The following is a 19170-nucleotide window of genomic DNA, read 5'->3' as shown; positions in this document are numbered from 1 at the left end:
TAAAAAAAACAAAAAAACAATTACTGTAGAAAAGCCATTGAATAGATGTTGATAGGCTAACATAAAGTAATAATAAAGGTGATGTTAACATTATTGTGTACGTCTGTTTTGTGTAGGGCGACCAGATGTCCTCTTTTCCCTGGACATGTCCACTTTTCACGTTCTGTCTAGGGGCTGTTTAATGACGGATGAAAACGTCAGGATTTTCAGGGAACCAGAAGCCAGAACAGAACAGATTTGATTTCTTTTTTTCTATTTTTTTTTTCTTTAAAATCGCCAATGTAGCTTTATAAACCAACTGAACAATAAATATCTTAATACCGTCCCGGTGGCTCCATGTGGGTGGCAGGTTGTGTGGTGTGTGTTTCTGTGTGATAAAGGTCCCAAAGGTTCCACAGGCTGCAAGAACACAAACATAAAACCTTTACAAAATGAGAGTTAATTTATTATATCGACTGAGGATGAATGAAGAACGTTAAAGACTGTAAAACAGCCTAGCAGTCTTGAGACTTTTAATTTCAATTATAACGTTGCATATAATTTCAGATTTTTGTTCAAATTGATTTAAAACATGTTATTATTGTTACACGCTACTTTCCTAAGCTACGTTAGAGTAATTATTAGAGATCCTGACACTGATATCCAATATTAATACTGCTGTTATTGTGTTGTTGCAGTGTTTACCAATATTTACTGATGTCATATTTCATAAGACACTGCATAAAAGCATCTACAATGCCTGCTTTGTGTCTCCATTTCAGTTCAACGTCACATTATTTCTGCATCACTGTTGCAGGAAAACCGACCACAGAACCAAACCTGGAAAACAAACACAACAGCCACAAAATGGAAATAAACTTTAGTTTTTAATATTTGTCCACTTTTACTTATCAGACTGAAACAGATATGTTAAAAAAAACGACCAACATCGGTTCATGTCAGTGTTGATACAGACATTTTGTGTTTATTTCAATGTTGTTGTTTTTTTTGTCATTTTTGTACTTGTTGACGTGTGAAAGCCTGAAGTTTGTTTATTCAGTTAAAGTTTCTAACCACTAAGAGAAAACAGACTTTCTGTTAAGGTCAAAGGTCTTCTGCAGTCAGAGGATGATTGAAGCGCTTCAGGTCTGAACCAGGTTTTTGGGGAAATCAAAATAATATTTGTCGTTCTATCTGGTGGCGGCATACAGCACACTGGTCTCCGTCTCTCTCTCTTCAGAAAGCCTCGTGCTGCTGGTTGCTTTGAATTTCAGCGCTGCGTAGTTCAGAGAGTCCAGGTTCTGCAACGAGAAATCATTTACAGAAGGTACTGCAGGTACGTTTTAGGTTAATCTTAGAAAATGAATTTGATCATTATGTCAGCACCTCATTTTGTTGTTGATGTCGTCTGTTGGTCGGAGCTGAAAAACAAAAACTCTTCTGTTTACATCAGTTGTTTATTTTGATTTGATCGCAATCAAAAAAGGTACAAAAAAAGAGATTGCAACAAAAATACCTTTATGAAAAGTCCTGATTTTCCAAACCAGGCCCACGATGACAGCAGCAAGAAAAATCACTGAACCTCCCAGAGTCACAGTGAGCAGTTTGTTGAATCCATCCAGTCCATCTGCAACAGAGACAGTTATTATGATTTTAATGAACTTCTTTGTGAGATTAATATTTTATCTCCGTCTATTTCCGTCTCACAAATATGAACTAATCATGTTGCAGGCCTTCACCTAAACGATAGAATAGAAAAGAAAAATTTATAGAAATATCCTTTATTGACCCTCAGTAGGAAAATTCAGTTGTAACAGCAGCAAATTAACGGTAGTAACTATATAATAATAATAATAATAATAATAATAATAATAATAATAATAATAATAATAATAATAATAATAATAATAATAATAATAATAATAATGCAATTATATTATTCCTGTTGATAATAAAAATGTTAATATCATTATTATAATAATTTGATATAGTTATTATTATTAATGCCTTTTCAGCAACATTATTATTAATGTGAAACAAGAGACTTTAAGGGAAATTAAAATTCACATCAAAGAAAACATCAACTACATAGTATAGTAAGAAAATCCACATGTAAATATAACAGTAAACATGTAGAAAAATAGTTTTTCAGGAAAATTTGTCATTAAACCTCAAATCTTGTATCTCATTTATTTCTAGATTCTTTTTGGAAACGTTTTATTCCTTATCATTCACATTGTTTCAACCTACCTTGCTTTGATTCTGGGTCTGATACACATTTGGGTCGGGTGGCTCCTGTAAAACAGAGCAGATCAGGTGATTAGCTGCTGATAAAGACACATTAGCTCCATTAGGTGGATTTTATTTGGCCGATCATGAAGGAGATTTTAGAAAACTGTTCTAAACCATCTGTTGACAAAGTGAGACCATCGTGGGTTCAAATCTGCACAACGACAAACCAGTATATAGATTAAAAACATTAGATTAGCCCTGACATAATACAAGCATTCTTACCTTCAACTTGTAAATATGTTTCACTGAAGATTTTCTGACAACTTTGTGACATGGTTCCACAGATATAAAGTCCAGAATCTGAGAAATTCACTTGTTTGATGTTCAGAAAGATGTTTGTGCTGTTTGACGTCATGTTGAATTTCTCACGTTGAAATCCATCATATAGACGAACTTCAGATCCAACATGAACCATCGATGAGATGCGGCTGACATTGGGTCCAGGGATCACTTTATACCAGAAAATGTGTTCGAGAACTTTGCTTAAGTTGGGGCAGAGCAGAGTGACGTCGTCACCAGGCTGAACCAGAACCGAGTGAAAGTCAAAGTCTGACTTAGTGATCCAACCTGAAACATTCACAGAGATCAAACTACAACTCCGAACGATGGAAGTCAATATGTGGTGCGTTCTGAACAGAAATGGAAAATGTGTTGAGAAAACCATAGATAGCTGTACTTACTGAAGGAGAAGAGGAAAACCAATATGGTGTTGATGTCCATCATTGTGCTCCACATGGTTCAGTCAGAGCAATAAACTGTGGGTCAGTTCTAGACAGCCTGCAGTGTAGAGGTGGAGTTTTCTTTGTGTTATCCGTTTCCTCAAACTGACGACGAGAATCATTTTATTAGAACAGGAGAAACGGCGATGATTGGTTGCAAAGAGCCGGAAGTAATTCTGTCACGTCAAATAACACACGATACAAATAATTCATAAAAATGTTGAGCGTTCACAAAGCACTGAATAAGGTAACAACAAACTACTGCAGATGAATGGAAGATTCATCTGCAGTAGTTTTGATGCTCTTTGTTTTCTTTCATGTCTGAGAATCTGCTACCTCTAACACAGTAAAAGCTTTGATATGAGCCAATGTGTGTGTTGATATGTGTGTGTGTGTGTGTGTGTTTGCCCCACATGCTGGTGATAAATGTGTAACAGTTGAATCTGTTCTTCAGGAGAGGCTGGTAGAAAAGCCAAACAATTTCTACTTTTGGCTGCTATAAAGTTCTATAAGTTATTTCAGTAAATATAAGAAAAGAAATGACTCGTCTGTTTCTGTGGGGTTAAATTCTCTACTGCATCTCATTTGTCTGGTAAACTTTGAAGCAGTTTTTGGTTTATGTAGCGGAGGTCCATCACTTTTAAATATTCAGCCTCAACCATCCATCGCTCACAAAACAGAAGTTCACTTCATACAATATTTTACTGTTTATCATAAACAGGAAATAAAAAAAACAACAGAAATACCAGTTACCAGTAACATAGTTCATTTGATCTTATTTATGTCCATTTGTTGGTCTTACTTGTTTACATGTAGCTTCAAATCTCCAAGCAGTCACTTTTTACCATTTAATTGTCATTATTTCTCGTGCTTGTTTTTATTTTGAAATTTATTTTTAGGCATGTTGATTTTACGGCCGTTGTATGAAATTGACTTGGTTTGACATTTGATTAGATGTGTTGTTGCTTAATTATGTTGTTTTCCATGTTTTGTTCTCTTGTTCGTACCTCAGTTTAGCTAGCTGGACTCAAACACCTGATTCACATCGGTCACTGACTCTAATCATCATTACCTCTCAGTCATGCGGTTGACCACATAGGCGGTCAGAGGTCACTTAAACCCAATGCTTTTGGCCAATTTAGAGAAAAAGTTGCAGTGAAATGACGAAAAAAAATGTTGGGTATCTGTTGATTTTGTGTGAATTTTTCAGATTTGCGAAAAACTGGAGGAACTTATTGATGTAATCTGGAGTCTAGACATGAAATTATGTTAAAATGGCCAAAATTCTTTCATTTGTCTTACAGCAAATGAAAGAAAAGAGCAAAAGAAAAGCAAAAACAAAAACAACAGCAATAGATTGGAAACAAGAAAACATCAGTAACATCTGCTTGTTAGCATCTATGCTAAAGTGGGTCCATCATTACACATGAAGTGTAACACCGGCCTTATAAATCCTGGGTTGTTAACCATGTCACACTGGAACAATAAACACTTCAGCTACATAATAATAAACTGGCTCCATTCTCTATAATTGGTAAGATTGTGTGCAGTTTTGCCTGAGCTTAAAGTCTTTGTGGTGTTTCGCTTTTGCTGCCACCACAGTGGAAACAAGCAGCGATGCTACCGTAGAAACGTTGGCTAACACCTGGTGCCAACTTCTCTCTGCCTCACATCTAAACATAGATACCAGAAGTGTCAGTCGGTCCTCGTGACACGTCTGACCTTTCACATTTTCCATCCGACAGATAAGAGAAAAAAAAACAACAACACAGACGTTAAAGTAAAACTTTATTTCAACTAGAAAAGCTATAAAAAAAACACTCAGCTGAACAGTAAAGCATCAACATGGTCAGGATTTAGAAAGTTTGAGTTCATCACTGCTGGTGAGTCTGTCTGGTAGCAGCATACAGAACATTTGTCCCCAGATCTCTTCCTGCTTCAGGTCTTCTGTTGCTCTTGGTTTTTGGAGGGAAGCTCAGCGCTGCGTAGTTCATAATGTGAGAGTCCAAATTCTGCAGGTGGAAGGACTTACAGTTACTGACTCGTAAAGTCAGGGAAGGTTTATTTAGAAACGCTTACAATCATTGAAACAGCCGTTACCTCGTGATGTTGTAAAGTCTTTCTGTCTGAAGACGCGACAAAATGTTTGAGGCGGTTAGTTTAAGTTGTGTTTTAACATCCAAATCTAAAATTTGGATAGAAATATGATGAGTACCTGCATACAAGGTCCTGACTTTCACAATAAAACCAACAATGACAATTATAAGAAATATGATGATGCCACCCAGGATCCAGTTCAGCATATGTTCTGGTCCATCAGGTTCCTCAAAAGAATCGACTGACATTCCTGAAAGTATTTACAGGAACATTAGGTCCAAATCGTGTCTTTGTGTTTTAAACTCACAGCCCCAGCAATAAGGAAGCCCATAATCTTACCTTCGACCTTTAAATATGTTGCCGTGAAAACGGCAGGAAACCCATCGAAGTAATGTCCGCAGAAATACAACCCGGAGTCGTTGACGTCCAGCGGTCGGATGTGCAGGGAGACGTTTGCAGAGTCGGAGGTCATCGCGAATTTATCCGGCTGAAACGGATCGTAGGACGACGGGGCGGATTCGGCGTTCAGCATCGACGAGATGCAGCCGAGGGGTCCGTCGTCCAGCTTGAACCAGAACACCTGAGAGCGATAAGTGCTCCTGTTCGAGCACCGCAGTGTGACTTCTTCACCAGGCTGAGCCACCGCCGTGTGAAACTGAAAACCTGACGCACAGATCCAACCTGTAGCATTCAGAAAGTACCAGAAAAAAAGTTAATGATAGTAATTGTTGACTCCAGTCGGATCTTTGCACAAAAGAGAATATTTTTCAAATGTACTTACTGAATGAGGAGAGTAAAGCCAGTGTGACGGTGCAGCTCATGGTTGTGAACACAGTCGGTGTCAGAATCTGAACTGAGCTCCAGTTTGTAGCGACCTGGTGAGAAGGAGGTGGGGAGTTGTTTGATTTGGTGAGCCTGCTGAGAGGGACACTGAGAGCGGCTTCAATAAATGCTCTACAAAAACTACAGATCTATTCATCTAAACCCACAGATGATACTGGTAACAGACATCAACACAGAAACCTTTCATAAACTTTCATTAATGATGACAGCAACTGAGGCAACCATCCGATTTACAAGTTGCTGAAATGTCCGTTTTCCCCCACATGACACCATGTGGTGCAACTAAAGGTGATATAACTTTTTGATTTTCTCCCCAAGTGAATCAGACTCAGTCATAAAACGTGTGAACTTCAAATAAAGTGACAATTTATAGATAGCAACTTTTTGCATGTTTTATTTGTTTATTTAAAATTTGAGCAAAAAAAGTATCTTTAATGGAGCAAGACTTGAGGGTTAAAAAAATGTGTTTTACATTTCCTTCTGACACATTAGAGCTGGTTTCATCAGTCAACACACACCGTCTTTTGTCGGTGCTCCAGGTACGACGTCTTTGAAAAGTGGGACTATTTCGTCATGCATAAATGTATGCAATACAGTTACTGGGAAAAACCCTCAAAGTTCTGCTCACTTGTTTTCTTCCAAAGGTCATGACCTTTGGAAGAAAACAGGTGAGCCTTCAGAGGGGAGTTTGTGATGAGTACTGAGGTCCTCTGAGCTGTGGGAGACAGAAATATGTGGGGAACTGAGTCAAAGAAGAAAAGGAGAATCCGATTGGAGGCCGAGGTAACAGTTGCCATGACTCCTCCAATCACCACGCCCCCTAGCACAGCGGCTGGAGGAAAAACTCACAGATACTCTAATGTACTCAAACATCCCAACAATATGGCAGCTTTTGTTCACTGCAGTTCTCATCAGAGCTCAGAGGCCTTCATGAAACAGTTTGATTTATAAACTAAACTGGAACTTATTTACTTATTGTGGGACTTTTTGTTTTTCTCACAGAATAATGTTTTTCTCTGAGACTATTGGAGTTCAGAAGTGCTCCTTATGAATTTAAACTTCTGATTGTTATTTGTTTTCCTCTTTCAACTTTTTTGACATTGTTTTGTGTCGGCCTTATACATAAAAGTCAAGTTTTGTGGTTGTCGCAAGAAAAATGTTTTAGGGGTAATAAGTCGGCCTTTAGTGGAATAAATGACGTGTGAGCTGCTGTTTTATGAGAACCACTGCATAGATGCAAACTGGAGACAAATATATATATATATATATATATATATATATATATATATATATATATATATATATATATATATATATATATATATATATATATATATATATATATATATATATATATATATAAAAACAGAACATGAACAAACTGAAGGAACCAAGTGGAGACGAACCTTCCAACAAGAACAGAACAAAAGTTTCACTGAAAATGATGAAAAGTAGCATGAAAACACGAAGACAGAGAGTTAAATAAAATAGAAAAGCAGCTTTCTGTTTCTAAAGATGAGGATTGGTCGAGGCTCAACTTTGTAAATGCAAAAACTTTTATTTCAGGTTTTTAGAAGAGACAGAAAAATTCTCAGAAATAGAAGATAAAATGATAAAACGTCATCGTTTATCTGGTGGCAGAATAGATCACATGTGGATCCGTCTCTCTGTCTGCAGTCGGCCTCCTGTCACCATTTGCTTTGGATCTGAAATCCAGCGCTGAGTAGCTTACAGCCTCCGAGTTCAAGTTCTGTAAAATAAATCAAAACAAAAAATTACTTTAAAAAAAACTTTTTTTTATTAGTAAGTCTTTCAGAAAACGGGTGAAATGATTCTAATGTAATTACCTCTTGTTGTTGTCGACTCTGTCTGCTAGTTTGACCTGAAAAAATGAAGGCAGATAATCTGGTTCACTATTTGAAGGTTTTGTCATTTTTATTTCCAAGTCAACACAGATCAGTGACAGATTACCGGTGTGAGAGGTGGTGATTTTGAGAATTAAACCAAAGATGACCACTAGAAGAAAAACAACAACGCTTCCCAGGATCAAAATGGACAGATTGTGAGACAGATTGTGAGACACGCAGTTTGAGTCGCCTGTAAGAGAAAACACAACATTAATGCAGGACTGCTGGATTATTAAAGCACAAAAGAATAAAAATGGTTTGGGTCCTTCAGTTTATATCCACTTTAGCCTGATGTACTTGAGCCACTGGACAGCTCAGCACTCCTTGCAGTTAACTATCGATCATATTCAATTATGGACAAAAACAGTTGACAGATATTCATGTTTTACAGATATTTACTATATTACTATATTTGCCGGTTGGGTTATGAACAATCAGATCCAATCCTGAGTTGAACCAAAGTAACTCTGAGCTGCCCTGTTCTGATAGATGTGGTTAAAACATAACCACTTCTTCTGACAGTGGATTTTCAGTGGATCATAGATTATTTTTTTGTTTTATGTTGACTCATGTTTTTTACATGGTTGTGCTACAAAACAAGTCCCGTAAAACCATTTTGTTCTTGAAACGTTGGGGACCGACACTGTAAAAATAACAACATCCCAGTAAAAAATACATTATTGCTAATTACACTGACTAGAATTGGCTCAGCCTTACCTTCAACTTGTAAATAAGTTACGCCGAAGATTCCTGTAAACTCGTCAGTGGGTAACCCGCAGATATAAACTCCAGCATCTAGTAAATTCACTTCCTGGACGTGCAGGAAGACGTTTGTCCCGTTCGATGTCATGTTGTACTTGTTACCTTGACCTCCATCACACGGCACAGCTCTGGATTCGGAGCTGGTCATAGACAAGATGCAGCCGACGATGCCGCCGTCGGCCAGCTTGGACCACGAGACGTGAGAGGGATGGTTGCTGAGGTTGGTGCACGACAGAGTGACGCGTCCTCCAGCCTGAACCGTCACTGAGTGAAACCGACAGAGTGACAAACGGACACGACCTGGAACGAGACGATGAGTTTAAATTTAACCAGAAGAAAAGAGGCATTTCAAGTGGATCCCTAAAAACAGCTTAAAAAGACTGATTGTTCTAGAAAATCAAACATAGACGAACTTACTGAGGGTCCAGAGTAAGAGGAGCAGGAAGGTGAAGTTTGTCATGTTGCACCTGATGAGACTCGACGGTAAACTGTGACTAGTGAGAAAGGAGGAGGAGTCTTCTCTGTCTGAACCGATTGGTCAGAAATATTTAAAGAAACAGGTGGAATAAATATTAGAGGTCGAACAAAACGTTGAAGAAAAAATTAGATTTGATTGATAAAAAAGTAATGGTTCATGCAAAGGCAATTCTGCAGCAAAAAAGGCTTGAAGTTTCGTAAGGAACAGAAAAGCTTTCTTATGTTGCATAAAATCACTCTGACTTATTTCTCTTTTACCGACTGCAGACGTTCAGCACACAGAATCACATCAAGAAACAGCTGAGGTGTCCCTCCAGAAGTAATACAAGTTGTAAGAACAACAAATAATCATACCCGACCTTGGAGAGTTGCCTGAATATGACTTATGAAATCTAAAGGGAGATGCTGTAGTGAGAATCAACGACAGAAGAGTTTGCAGTATTTTTGATGCCCTCTGTGCTGTTTCCACTGTAAGTATCTGGTGCCTTTAACACAGTTCATGCTTTGATACAATGCAGTGTGTGTGCTGTCATGCAGGAGGTGTTTTTTTTTTTTTTTTATCGACAAGATATTCACATTCACGCAATTTATTTTGTTGATCAGATCACATTTACTCCCTTGGAATGGTGACTTGTGGGATGACTAGCTCGGCCCCAACTTGTCCAGCATTAGTGTCTGATCCCATAAATATGTATCTGTTTCTGGGAAAATGGTAAAAAAAACAAACAAACAAAAAATAGATATAAAAAATATAAATGTAAATCTAAACCTTGTAGAAAGACTTTGTAGAAGAGCTTAAGTTGACATAGCAGCAATCATCATGATAAACCTTTTGCATTTAGAATGGGATCCAGTTCAAGCTTATATATCTGAGAAGGTGGGACAAAAGTCTAATTCAGTTCATTTGTATAGGTTCAATTGGTACTTTACAAATACAATAACAAGACATTGCTTCAGTTAAATCCTGTAGATTCATATTATCAAACAATACATTAAGCTCAGTTTATTATTATTATAATTAGTTTAAAAAGTTTTGTTTCTAAGGAAAACCAGCAGATTGCTTTGAGTCATTGACTTTACAGCAATCCCTCATGCCGAGTAAGCATGTGGCGCCAGTAGAGATGAAAGATTCTGTCGTGTCGTCTGCTGCGGATGGACCCAAATGCAGCAGGCTTGAGGCACCAGGTGGTGAAAATTGCAAACAAAAAGATGAAGAACAAAAACTTACAAAAACAAACGAACAAACAAAAAAAAAACAACCTCTGGCAACATTTTGAGCTAGCCGTAAGGGAGCAACAGCAGGTTGGGCAACACTAAATGTAAGTCCATATCAGTTGAACTGAGACATGATGAAAGTTATGGACTACTGTTTCAACACTGATGTTGGATAGAAACAGATTCAGTCTTTACTGATTTCATCGAGTAAAAACAAGACTTCACAACAGAGTTCACTCCACTGTCCATTTTCAAAATATTGTCTGTTTTTTACTCCTACATTTATTTACAGGGTTAGTTGATGCCAAAGGTGGAAGGTTCATAATTTCCATTAAAATTCATAACATTTTGTGCCAAGCACTCTCTGACATCAGCCAGACAGTCAAGGAGGGGCCTAACATAGTTTTGTTCTGCGTTTCAATCGGAAATAGAGATGGCAATCATTTGCAAAAAGATGAAAGCAGATGTTTTAAAAAAAAAAGAAAGAAAAAAACAGTCAGATGTCCAAGAATAGAGCCTTGCGGTACACCCCAGGGCAGCGCAGCACAGTGTGAGCTCAGACCACAGAAACTAACACGAAAACATCTGACAGTGACGTACGACCCAAACCAGTGAAGAGCCTCTGATACCCACCCACTGCTTCAGCCTTGAGACCAGGAAGTCATGATTGACGGTTGCTGTCATTTGGACTTTACAGTCAACATTATTACATAGAAAGTTACCAGTCTGCAAAATGTCCTCATATTTAACCTTGACCTGTCGCCAGGTTCTCATTGGTCCAGTCATGTGTTTTTTTTCTGCTTAAATATTGATAAGATTGGTCACAAAAATAAGAGTGTGATATAAGAGCAGTGGCAAGGAAAGGATATTTTATGGTAATTACAAGTTCATTCTACTGTTTGCTACTGCAGTTTAAGTATGATGTTCTTCAGTTCCTCATAATCCTCCATCAAGAGTTGTTGCTCCTTTGGTGAGATCTATGTCACACTCAGATATCCAATCCAGCATCAGTGAATCTGTGATCGAACTCGTGGTGTGTTGAGGAAAGCTGCGGACGCAGACTTACCCGAATTACTTACCCCTGGTTGGACATAATTGTGAAACAGATAAAGTACCAATAAGGACAGAAGCTATTTTACGACAGTATAAGTTTCAGTTGACCTTTTCCCTTTTTGCGCTTGCTGTAAGCTGAAAACAAGCTAATGTAAATTTATACTAAATTTAGTTATGAACTGCAACGGAGACATGAACTGCCTCTAAGTTTTAGCAGAACATCGTCCAAAAGATCCTGATCCTTCGTTGACTATTATTATCCCTGCAGAACTCTGACCGTCAAACTGTTGTTAGAATCAGTTAAAATGACTCATTAGCAGCCGATGCTAAAGAGCTCAACCTTCCTGACACATTGACCACTGGATCATAAGATCAGGTTTGTAAAACATGGAGAAATTAGATTGGCTGCCATAAAAAAAACAAAAAGGGATTCTTAAATATTTACAGATCAAATTCTTTATAAATTGAAAGGCAGCGTTGCTCTGATGCAGAGAGCTTAAAGCAGTGTTTGTGGTATCTTGTTTTTCTCATCTGCCGTCACCACAGTGGAAACAAGCAGCTGCGGCCATGTGCCAGCGTTACTCTACCTCACCTCTAAACATAGATCCAAAAAGCTTTATTTGGTCTCCCTTACTCGTTTCTTACAAGTTTGAAAAGTCAATAAACAGAAACTTTTTGTAACTAAAAAAGCAACAACAACAAATAAACTTCACAAAGCATTTTTGTTTTTACTATCAGTTGCTGTTTCTCTTGGTGAGTTTATCTTGCAGCAGCATACAGAACATACGACTCTGGTTCTGCTGCTGGTCTTCTGTTGGTTTTTGCTTTTGGAGGGAAACTCAGCGCTGCGTAGTTCTGGGTGCAAGAGTCCAAATTCTGTAAAATAAAAGAACTGACAGTCACCAACTCAGAAACCTACAGAGTGGGTTTAATAGAGGAAATATGTAAGTTGTTTCAAATTGATTACCTCACTCTGTTGTGCATCATTTCTGTGTGTCGGAGCTGAAAACAACCACAACTCTTAATACTGTTGGTTTAATGTGAGCATTGTTACACAAATAAACGTCTCACTTTTCAGCTGGAATTAAAATTTTTATACCTGTATGCAAAGTCCTGATTTTGACAACCAAACTGATGATGACAATAGCAAGGAAAATGACTCCACCACTCAGGATCCAATTCAGCAGGTTGCCTGGTTCTTCAATCTGATGTAAAAGACTGACTAGGAAAAAATAAAAAATATATACATATCAGCGTTGGAATTTTAATCAGTATTTAGTAAGTCAACTGAAATACCAGGGATCACAATCTTACCTTCGACATGTAAATATGTTGCGGCGAAGACTCCAGGGAAATCCTCAGCATAAAACCCACAGAAATACAATCCGGAGTCGTTCACCTCCACCTGTCTAATGTCCAGAAATATGTTTGTGACGTTGGATCTCATGGTAAATTTGTCCCGTTGAAATTCACCGTGTAACGAAGGGACGGCTTCAGAGGTGGACATAGACGAGATCCGGCTCGCGTCGGGTCCGTCGGCCAGCTTGAACCAGAAAATGTGACCGGCAATTCCGCTAAGGTTGGCGCATCGCAGAGTGACCTCTTCATCGGGTCGAACCGTCACAGTTTGAAACAGGGAAGCTGATGCAGCGACCCAACCTGAAACAAATAATAATTTAAAAAAAATAATAAAAAAACAGCGTGCTTTTTGTTAAGTTCAAAAGAATGAATGAGAAATGGTGGATTGAAGTACAGTGAGCCAGTGCATGTACTGAGAAAAGACATGTAGGTGTACTTACTGAGGTTGCAGAGTAAAGCGAGTATCAAGCTGAAGTTTCCCATTGTGAGCACAGTAAGACCCTGAATGGACAGTGTTAGTGACTGAACTGTGCTCCAGTAGCAATGATTTCACTGTCAGGAGGTGGGGTGTTCTTTCAGTATCCGCTCAACATTCACCGTGAGAAGGAATTTTGTTGTAATATTACTTTGAGGCAAAAAAAAAAAAGAGAGACAAAATAAATAATTATTCTTATTACTTTGTTCGACAGAGTATGTAAAAGCCTAAAACTCCACATGTTTTCTGTGTATTTTGAAGGAAAACAGGAAGGTCATCATTTATATCTATGGTGATATTTAAATACTGTGTGTGAACAGAAAAAATTACATATGTTCACCTCTGTTAAGTTTCTCTGCCTTGCTTAATCATAGTTGGCGATTATGACTCTGCTCATCCAGGTGGAACTTTCACTCTGACGAAACAGTTAAGCAAGTCAAACAAAACAGGATGCACAATGTTTCAGCTTTTATTGGTTACCGTGTGACCAACATCCATCAGGGTTTCATAACAAAGACAAGCATCTCCTGGACAACGTAAACCACCGACCAGTCAGGTAACAGGTAGGCGAGTGGCGGCTTCGGGGAGCCAGACTGGACCATAGACTGCAGAGTGGTGGTACAGTAGAAATGCTATATTATCTCACTAACCGATTGCGCCACAGAGACTCAGATGCTGTATCGCTTCAGGTGGCCATGGCATGGATTCATCACACGTACAAAATCCTGGCCCCTCTTCTGAAATCCAATGCAATAACCTTGGCAAAAGATAGAGTCGAGCGATAAGATGATGGGGAATTGTCTTAACCTCAAACTTTGCTTGCCCCAAACATTTTAGAGTTCTATACTGTCCTTACCAGAGTTCAAATTTGAGGAATCCAAATTTTAATTTGGTCAACGTCTTTTTAATGCGGCGATCATGTACTGATGTAAATCTATCAAAAGCATCGTCCGTGAATAGCAGATGTTGTTCTAAAAGTAGTGCTAATCAGCGATCAACTGTTAAAGAAGAAAGACACGTCCCTGGGTGGGGTCGAACCACCAACCTTTCGGTTAACAGCCGAACGCGCTAACCGATTGCGCCACAGAGAGACTGATGCTGTATCGCTTCAGGTGGCCATGGCATGGATTCATCACACGTACAAAATCCTGGCCCCTCTTCTGAAATCCAATGCAATAACTTTGGCAAAAGACAGAGTTGAGCGGTAAGACGATGGGGAATTGTCTTAACCTCAAACTTTCCGTGCGCCACATCTATCGCCAAACATTAGAGTTCTATACTGTCCTTAACAGAGTTCAAATTTTGAGGAATCCAAGTTTTACTTTGGTCAACGTCTTTTTCATGCGGCGATCATGTACTGATGTAAATCTATCAAAAGCATCGTCTGTGAATAGCAGATGTTGTTCTAAAATTAGTACTAATCAGCTATCAACTGTTATGGATTAACAACAATCGTCCCTGGGTGGGGTCGAACCACCAACCTTTCGGTTAACAGCCGAACGCGCTATCCGATTGCGCCACAGAGACTCAGATGCTGTATTGCTTCAGGTGGCCATGGCATGGATTCATCACCTGTGCAAAATCCTGGCCCCTCTTCTGAAATCCAATGCAATAACTTTGGCAAAAGACAGAGTTGAGCGGTAAGACGATGGGGAATTGTCTTAACCTCAAACTTTCCGTGCGCCACATCTATCGCCAAACATTAGAGTTCTATACTGTCCTTAACAGAGTTCAAATTTTGAGGAATCCAAGTTTTACTTTGGTCAACGTCTTTTTCATGCGGCGATCATGTACTGATGTAAATCTATCAAAAGCATTGTCCGTGAATAGCAGATGTTGTTCTCAAATCAGTGCTAATCAGCTATCAACTGTTCAGGAATAACGACACTCGTCCCTGGGTGGGGTCGAACCATCAACCTTTCGGTTAACAGCCGAACGCGCTAACCGATTGCGCCACAGAGACTCAGATGCTGTATTGCTTCAGGTGGCCATGGCATGGATTCATCACCTGTGCAAAATCCTGGCCCCTCTTCTGAAATGCAATGCAATAACTTTGGCAAAAGACAGAGTTGAGCGGTAAGACGATGGGGAATTGTCTTAACCTCAAACTTTCCGTGCGCCACATCTATCGCCAAACATTAGAGTTCTATACTGTCCTTAACAGAGTTCAAATTTTGAGGAATCCAAGTTTTACTTTGGTCAACGTCTTTTTCATGCGGCGATCATGTACTGATGTAAATCTATCAAAAGCATCGTTCGTGAATAGCAGATGTTGTTCTCAAATTAGTGCTAATCAGCTATTATGGATTAAGAACACTCGTCCCTGGGTGGGGTCGAACCACCAACCTTTCGGTTAACAGCCGAATGCGCTAACCGATTGCGCCACAGAGACTCAGATGCTGTATCGCTTCAGGTGGTCATGGCATGGATTCATCACCTGTGCAAAATCCTGGCCCCTCTTCTGAAATCCAATGCAATAACTTTGGCAAAAGACAGAGTTGAGCGGTAAGGCGATGGGGAATTGTCTTAACCTCAAACTTTCCGTCACATCTATCGCCAAACATTAGAGTTCTATACTGTCCTTAACAGAGTTCAAATTTTGAGGAATCCAAGTTTTACTTTGGTCAACGTCTTTTTCATGCGGCGATCATGTACTGATGTAAATCTATCAAAAGCATCGTCTGTGAATAGCAGATGTTGTTCTAAAATTAGTACTAATCAGCTATCAACTGTTATGGATTAACAACAATCGTCCCTGGGTGGGGTCGAACCACCAACCTTTCGGTTAACAGCCGAACGCGCTATCCGATTGCGCCACAGAGACTCAGATGCTGTATTGCTTCAGGTGGCCATGGCATGGATTCATCACCTGTGCAAAATCCTGGCCCGTCTTCTGAAATCCAATGCAATAACTTTGGCAAAAGACAGAGTTGAGCGGTAAGACGATGGGGAATTGTCTTAACCTCAAACTTTCCGTGCGCCACATCTATCGCCAAACATTAGAGTTCTATACTGTCCTTAACAGAGTTCAAATTTTGAGGAATCCAAGTTTTACTTTGGTCAACGTCTTTTTCATGCGGCGATCATGTACTGATGTAAATCTATCAAAAGCATCGTTCGTGAATAGCAGATGTTGTTCTCAAATTAGTGCTAATCAGCTATTATGGATTAAGAACACTCGTCCCTGGGTGGGGTCGAACCACCAACCTTTCGGTTAACAGCCGAATGCGCTAACCGATTGCGCCACAGAGACTCAGATGCTGTATCGCTTCAGGTGGTCATGGCATGGATTCATCACCTGTGCAAAATCCTGGCCCCTCTTCTGAAATCCAATGCAATAACTTTGGCAAAAGACAGAGTTGAGCGGTAAGACGATGGGGAATTGTCTTAACCTCAAACTTTCCGTGCGCCACATCTATCGCCAAACATTAGAGTTCTATACTGTCCTTAACAGAGTTCAAATTTTGAGGAATCCAAGTTTTACTTTGGTCAACGTCTTTTTCATGCGGCGATCATGTACTGATGTAAATCTATCAAAAGCATCGTCTGTGAATAGCAGATGTTGTTCTAAAATTAGTACTAATCAGCTATCAACTGTTCAGGAATAAAGACACACGTCACTGGGTGGGGTCGAACCACCAACCTTTCGGTTAACAGCCGAACGCGCTATCCGATTAAAGAGACTCAGATGCTGTATTGCTTCAGGTGGCCATGGCATGGATTCATCACCTGTGCAAAATCCTGGCCCCTCTTCTGAAATCCAATGCAATAACTTTGGCAAAAGACAGAGTTGAGCGGTAAGACGATGGGGAATTGTCTTAACCTCAAACTTTCCGTGCGCCACATCTATCGCCAAACATTAGAGTTCTATACTGTCCTTAACAGAGTTCAAATTTTGAGGAATCCAAGTTTTACTTTGGTCAACGTCTTTTTCATGCGGCGATCATGTACTGATGTAAATCTATCAAAAGCATCGTCTGTGAATAGCAGATGTTGTTCTAAAATTAGTACTAATCAGCTATCAACTGTTATGGAATAACAACAATCGTCCCTGGGTGGGTCGAACCACCAACCTTCGGTTAACAGCCGAATGCGCTAACCGATTGCCACAGAGACTCAGATGCTGTATTGCTTCAGGTGGCCATGGCATGGATTCATCACCTGTGCAAAATCCTGGCCTCTCTTCTGAAATCCAATGCAATAACTTTGGCAAAAGACAGAGTTGAGCGGTAAGGCGATGGGGAATTGTCTTAACCTCAAACTTTCCGTCGCCACATCTATCGCCAAACATTAGAGTTCTATACTGTCCTTAACAGAGTTCAAATTTTGAGGAATCCAAGTTTTACTTTGGTCAACGTCTTTTTCATGCGGCGATCATGTACTGATGTAAATCTATCAAAAGCATCGTTAGTGAATAGCAGATGTTGTTCTCAAATTAGTTCTAATCATCTTTTATGGATTAAGAACACTCGTCCCTGGGTGGGGTCGAACCACCAACCTTTCGGTTAACAGCCGAATGCGCTAACCGATTGCGCCACAGAGACTCAGATGCTGTATCGCTTCAGGTGGTCATGGCATGGATTCATCACCTGTGCAAAATCCTGGCCCCTCTTCTGAAATCCAATGCAATAACTTTGGCAAAAGACAGAGTTGAGCGGTAAGACGATGGGGAATTGTCTTAACCTCAAACTTTCCGTCGCCACATCTATCGCCAAACATTAGAGTTCTATACTGTCCTTAACAGAGTTCAAATTTTGAGGAATCCAAGTTTTACTTTGGTCAACGTCTTTTTCATGCGGCGATCATGTACTGATGTAAATCTATCAAAAGCATCGTCTGTGAATAGCAGATGTTGTTCTAAAATTAGTACTAATCAGCTATCAACTGTTATGGATTAACAACAATCGTCCCTGGGTGGGGTCGAACCACCAACCTTTCGGTTAACAGCCGAACGCGCTATCCGATTGCGCCACAGAGACTCAGATGCTGTATTGCTTCAGGTGGCCATGGCATGGATTCATCACCTGTGCAAAATCCTGGCCCCTCTTCTGAAATCCAATGCAATAACTTTGGCAAAAGACAGAGTTGAGCGGTAAGACGATGGGGAATTGTCTTAACCTCAAACTTTCCGTGCGCCACATCTATCGCCAAACATTAGAGTTCTATACTGTCCTTAACAGAGTTCAAATTTTGAGGAATCCAAGTTTTACTTTGGTCAACGTCTTTTTCATGCGGCGATCATGTACTGATGTAAATCTATCAAAAGCATTGTCCGTGAATAGCAGATATTGTTCTCAAATCAGTGCTAATCAGCTATCAACTGTTCAGGAATAACGACACTCGTCCCTGGGTGGGGTCGAACCATCAACCTTTCGGTTAACAGCCGAACGCGCTAACCGATTGCGCCACAGAGACTCAGATGCTGTATTGCTTCAGGTGGCCATGGCATGGATTCATCACCTGTGCAAAATCCTGGCCCCTCTTCTGAAATGCAATGCAATAACTTTGGCAAAAGACAGAGTTGAGCGGTAAGACGATGGGGAATTGTCTTAACCTCAAACTTTCCGTGCGCCACATCTATCGCCAAACATTAGAGTTCTATACTGTCCTTAACAGAGTTCAAATTTTGAGGAATCCAAGTTTTACTTTGGTCAACGTCTTTTTCATGCGGCGATCATGTACTGATGTAAATCTATCAAAAGCATCGTTCGTGAATAGCAGATGTTGTTCTCAAATTAGTGCTAATCAGCTATTATGGATTAAGAACACTCGTCCCTGGGTGGGTCGAACCACCAACCTTCGGTTAACAGCCGAATCGCTAACCGATTGCGCCACAGAGACTCAGATGCTGTATCGCTTCAGGTGGTCATGGCATGGATTCATCACCTGTGCAAAATCCTGGCCCCTCTTCTGAAATCCAATGCAATAACTTTGGCAAAAGACAGAGTTGAGCGGTAAGACGATGGGGAATTGTCTTAACCTCAAACTTTCC

General features: G+C 39.7%; 3 protein-coding genes and 9 non-coding genes across 13 annotated transcripts; all 12 read right to left on the bottom strand.

The window, feature by feature from the left end:
* Positions 1-968: 968 nt before the first annotated feature.
* LOC122820738 lies at positions 969-3167 on the bottom strand. Its single transcript, XM_044098321.1, has 6 exons — positions 2952-3167; positions 2494-2838; positions 2230-2274; positions 1496-1606; positions 1366-1400; positions 969-1280 (listed from the first exon to the last, which is right to left on the bottom strand). Exons 1-6 carry the CDS (start codon positions 3004-3006, stop codon positions 1170-1172), a joined length of 702 nt encoding a protein of 233 aa, XP_043954256.1. The 5' UTR covers positions 3007-3167; the 3' UTR covers positions 969-1169.
* Positions 3168-4844: 1677 nt separating this feature from the next.
* LOC122820739 lies at positions 4845-5948 on the bottom strand. Of its 2 annotated transcripts, none has more exons than XM_044098322.1 (5): positions 5869-5948; positions 5427-5768; positions 5206-5337; positions 5091-5116; positions 4845-5002 (listed from the first exon to the last, which is right to left on the bottom strand). In XM_044098322.1, exons 1-5 carry the CDS (start codon positions 5906-5908, stop codon positions 4865-4867), a joined length of 678 nt encoding a protein of 225 aa, XP_043954257.1. In that variant the 5' UTR covers positions 5909-5948; the 3' UTR covers positions 4845-4864. The 2 variants fall into 2 exon arrangements, with proteins under 2 accessions (XP_043954257.1, XP_043954258.1); XM_044098323.1 differs by having other exon boundaries at positions 4847-5002; positions 5091-5175; positions 5275-5337.
* Positions 5949-7557: 1609 nt separating this feature from the next.
* Positions 7558-9063, bottom strand: LOC122820645. The gene is made up of 5 exons (XM_044098217.1): positions 9017-9063; positions 8555-8899; positions 7902-8027; positions 7778-7812; positions 7558-7680 (listed from the first exon to the last, which is right to left on the bottom strand). The coding sequence occupies exons 1-5, from the start codon at positions 9057-9059 to the stop codon at positions 7558-7560; spliced, it is 672 nt and encodes a 223-aa protein (XP_043954152.1). The 5' UTR covers positions 9060-9063.
* A 5132-nt stretch (positions 9064-14195) lies between these two features.
* trnan-guu lies at positions 14196-14271 on the bottom strand. Its single transcript has one exon. It is a non-coding gene; the product is annotated as a tRNA-Asn (tRNA).
* A 360-nt stretch (positions 14272-14631) lies between these two features.
* trnan-guu lies at positions 14632-14705 on the bottom strand. The gene has a single exon. It is a non-coding gene; the product is annotated as a tRNA-Asn (tRNA).
* Positions 14706-15067: 362 nt separating this feature from the next.
* Positions 15068-15141, bottom strand: trnan-guu. Its single transcript has one exon. It is a non-coding gene; the product is annotated as a tRNA-Asn (tRNA).
* A 355-nt stretch (positions 15142-15496) lies between these two features.
* trnan-guu lies at positions 15497-15570 on the bottom strand. The gene has a single exon. It is a non-coding gene; the product is annotated as a tRNA-Asn (tRNA).
* A 358-nt stretch (positions 15571-15928) lies between these two features.
* Positions 15929-16002, bottom strand: trnan-guu. Its single transcript has one exon. It is a non-coding gene; the product is annotated as a tRNA-Asn (tRNA).
* Positions 16003-16357: 355 nt separating this feature from the next.
* On the bottom strand, positions 16358-16431 carry trnan-guu. Its single transcript has one exon. It is a non-coding gene; the product is annotated as a tRNA-Asn (tRNA).
* A 1217-nt stretch (positions 16432-17648) lies between these two features.
* Positions 17649-17722, bottom strand: trnan-guu. Its single transcript has one exon. It is a non-coding gene; the product is annotated as a tRNA-Asn (tRNA).
* Positions 17723-18083: 361 nt separating this feature from the next.
* On the bottom strand, positions 18084-18157 carry trnan-guu. The gene has a single exon. It is a non-coding gene; the product is annotated as a tRNA-Asn (tRNA).
* A 362-nt stretch (positions 18158-18519) lies between these two features.
* trnan-guu lies at positions 18520-18593 on the bottom strand. Its single transcript has one exon. It is a non-coding gene; the product is annotated as a tRNA-Asn (tRNA).
* Between the last annotated feature and the right edge of the window lie 577 nt (positions 18594-19170).

The sequence above is a fragment of the Gambusia affinis genome, linkage group LG18 (genome assembly GCF_019740435.1).
Source record: "Gambusia affinis linkage group LG18, SWU_Gaff_1.0, whole genome shotgun sequence".
Lineage (NCBI taxonomy): Eukaryota > Metazoa > Chordata > Actinopteri > Cyprinodontiformes > Poeciliidae > Gambusia > Gambusia affinis.
This window is presented reverse-complemented; position numbering and strand designations above follow the sequence as displayed.

What these genes read in the sequence shown, in the direction of transcription:
- LOC122820738 (XM_044098321.1), bottom strand. Translation starts at nt 3,006, where the DNA reads ATGTGGAGCACAATGATGGACATCAACACCATATTGGTTTTCCTCTTC. An exon ending in GGTTTTCCTCTTCTCCTTCA is followed by an intron (nt 2,839 to 2,951) that starts GTAAGTACAGCT and finishes TGAATGTTTCAG; the next exon opens with GTTGGATCACTAAGTCAGAC. An exon ending in AGACCCAGAATCAAAGCAAG is followed by an intron (nt 1,607 to 2,229) that starts GTAGGTTGAAAC and finishes TCTCTGTTGCAG; the next exon opens with ATGGACTGGATGGATTCAAC.
- LOC122820739 (XM_044098322.1), bottom strand. Translation starts at nt 5,908, where the DNA reads ATGAGCTGCACCGTCACACTGGCTTTACTCTCCTCATTCA. An exon ending in AACATATTTAAAGGTCGAAG is followed by an intron (nt 5,338 to 5,426) that starts GTAAGATTATGG and finishes AAATACTTTCAG; the next exon opens with GAATGTCAGTCGATTCTTTT. An exon ending in AGACTTTACAACATCACGAG is followed by an intron (nt 5,003 to 5,090) that starts GTAACGGCTGTT and finishes TTCCACCTGCAG; the next exon opens with AATTTGGACTCTCACATTAT.
- LOC122820645 (XM_044098217.1), bottom strand. Translation starts at nt 9,059, where the DNA reads ATGACAAACTTCACCTTCCTGCTCCTCTTACTCTGGACCCTCA. An exon ending in CCTCTTACTCTGGACCCTCA is followed by an intron (nt 8,900 to 9,016) that starts GTAAGTTCGTCT and finishes GTCTCGTTCCAG; the next exon opens with GTCGTGTCCGTTTGTCACTC. An exon ending in AGAGTCGACAACAACAAGAG is followed by an intron (nt 7,681 to 7,777) that starts GTAATTACATTA and finishes TTTATTTTACAG; the next exon opens with AACTTGAACTCGGAGGCTGT.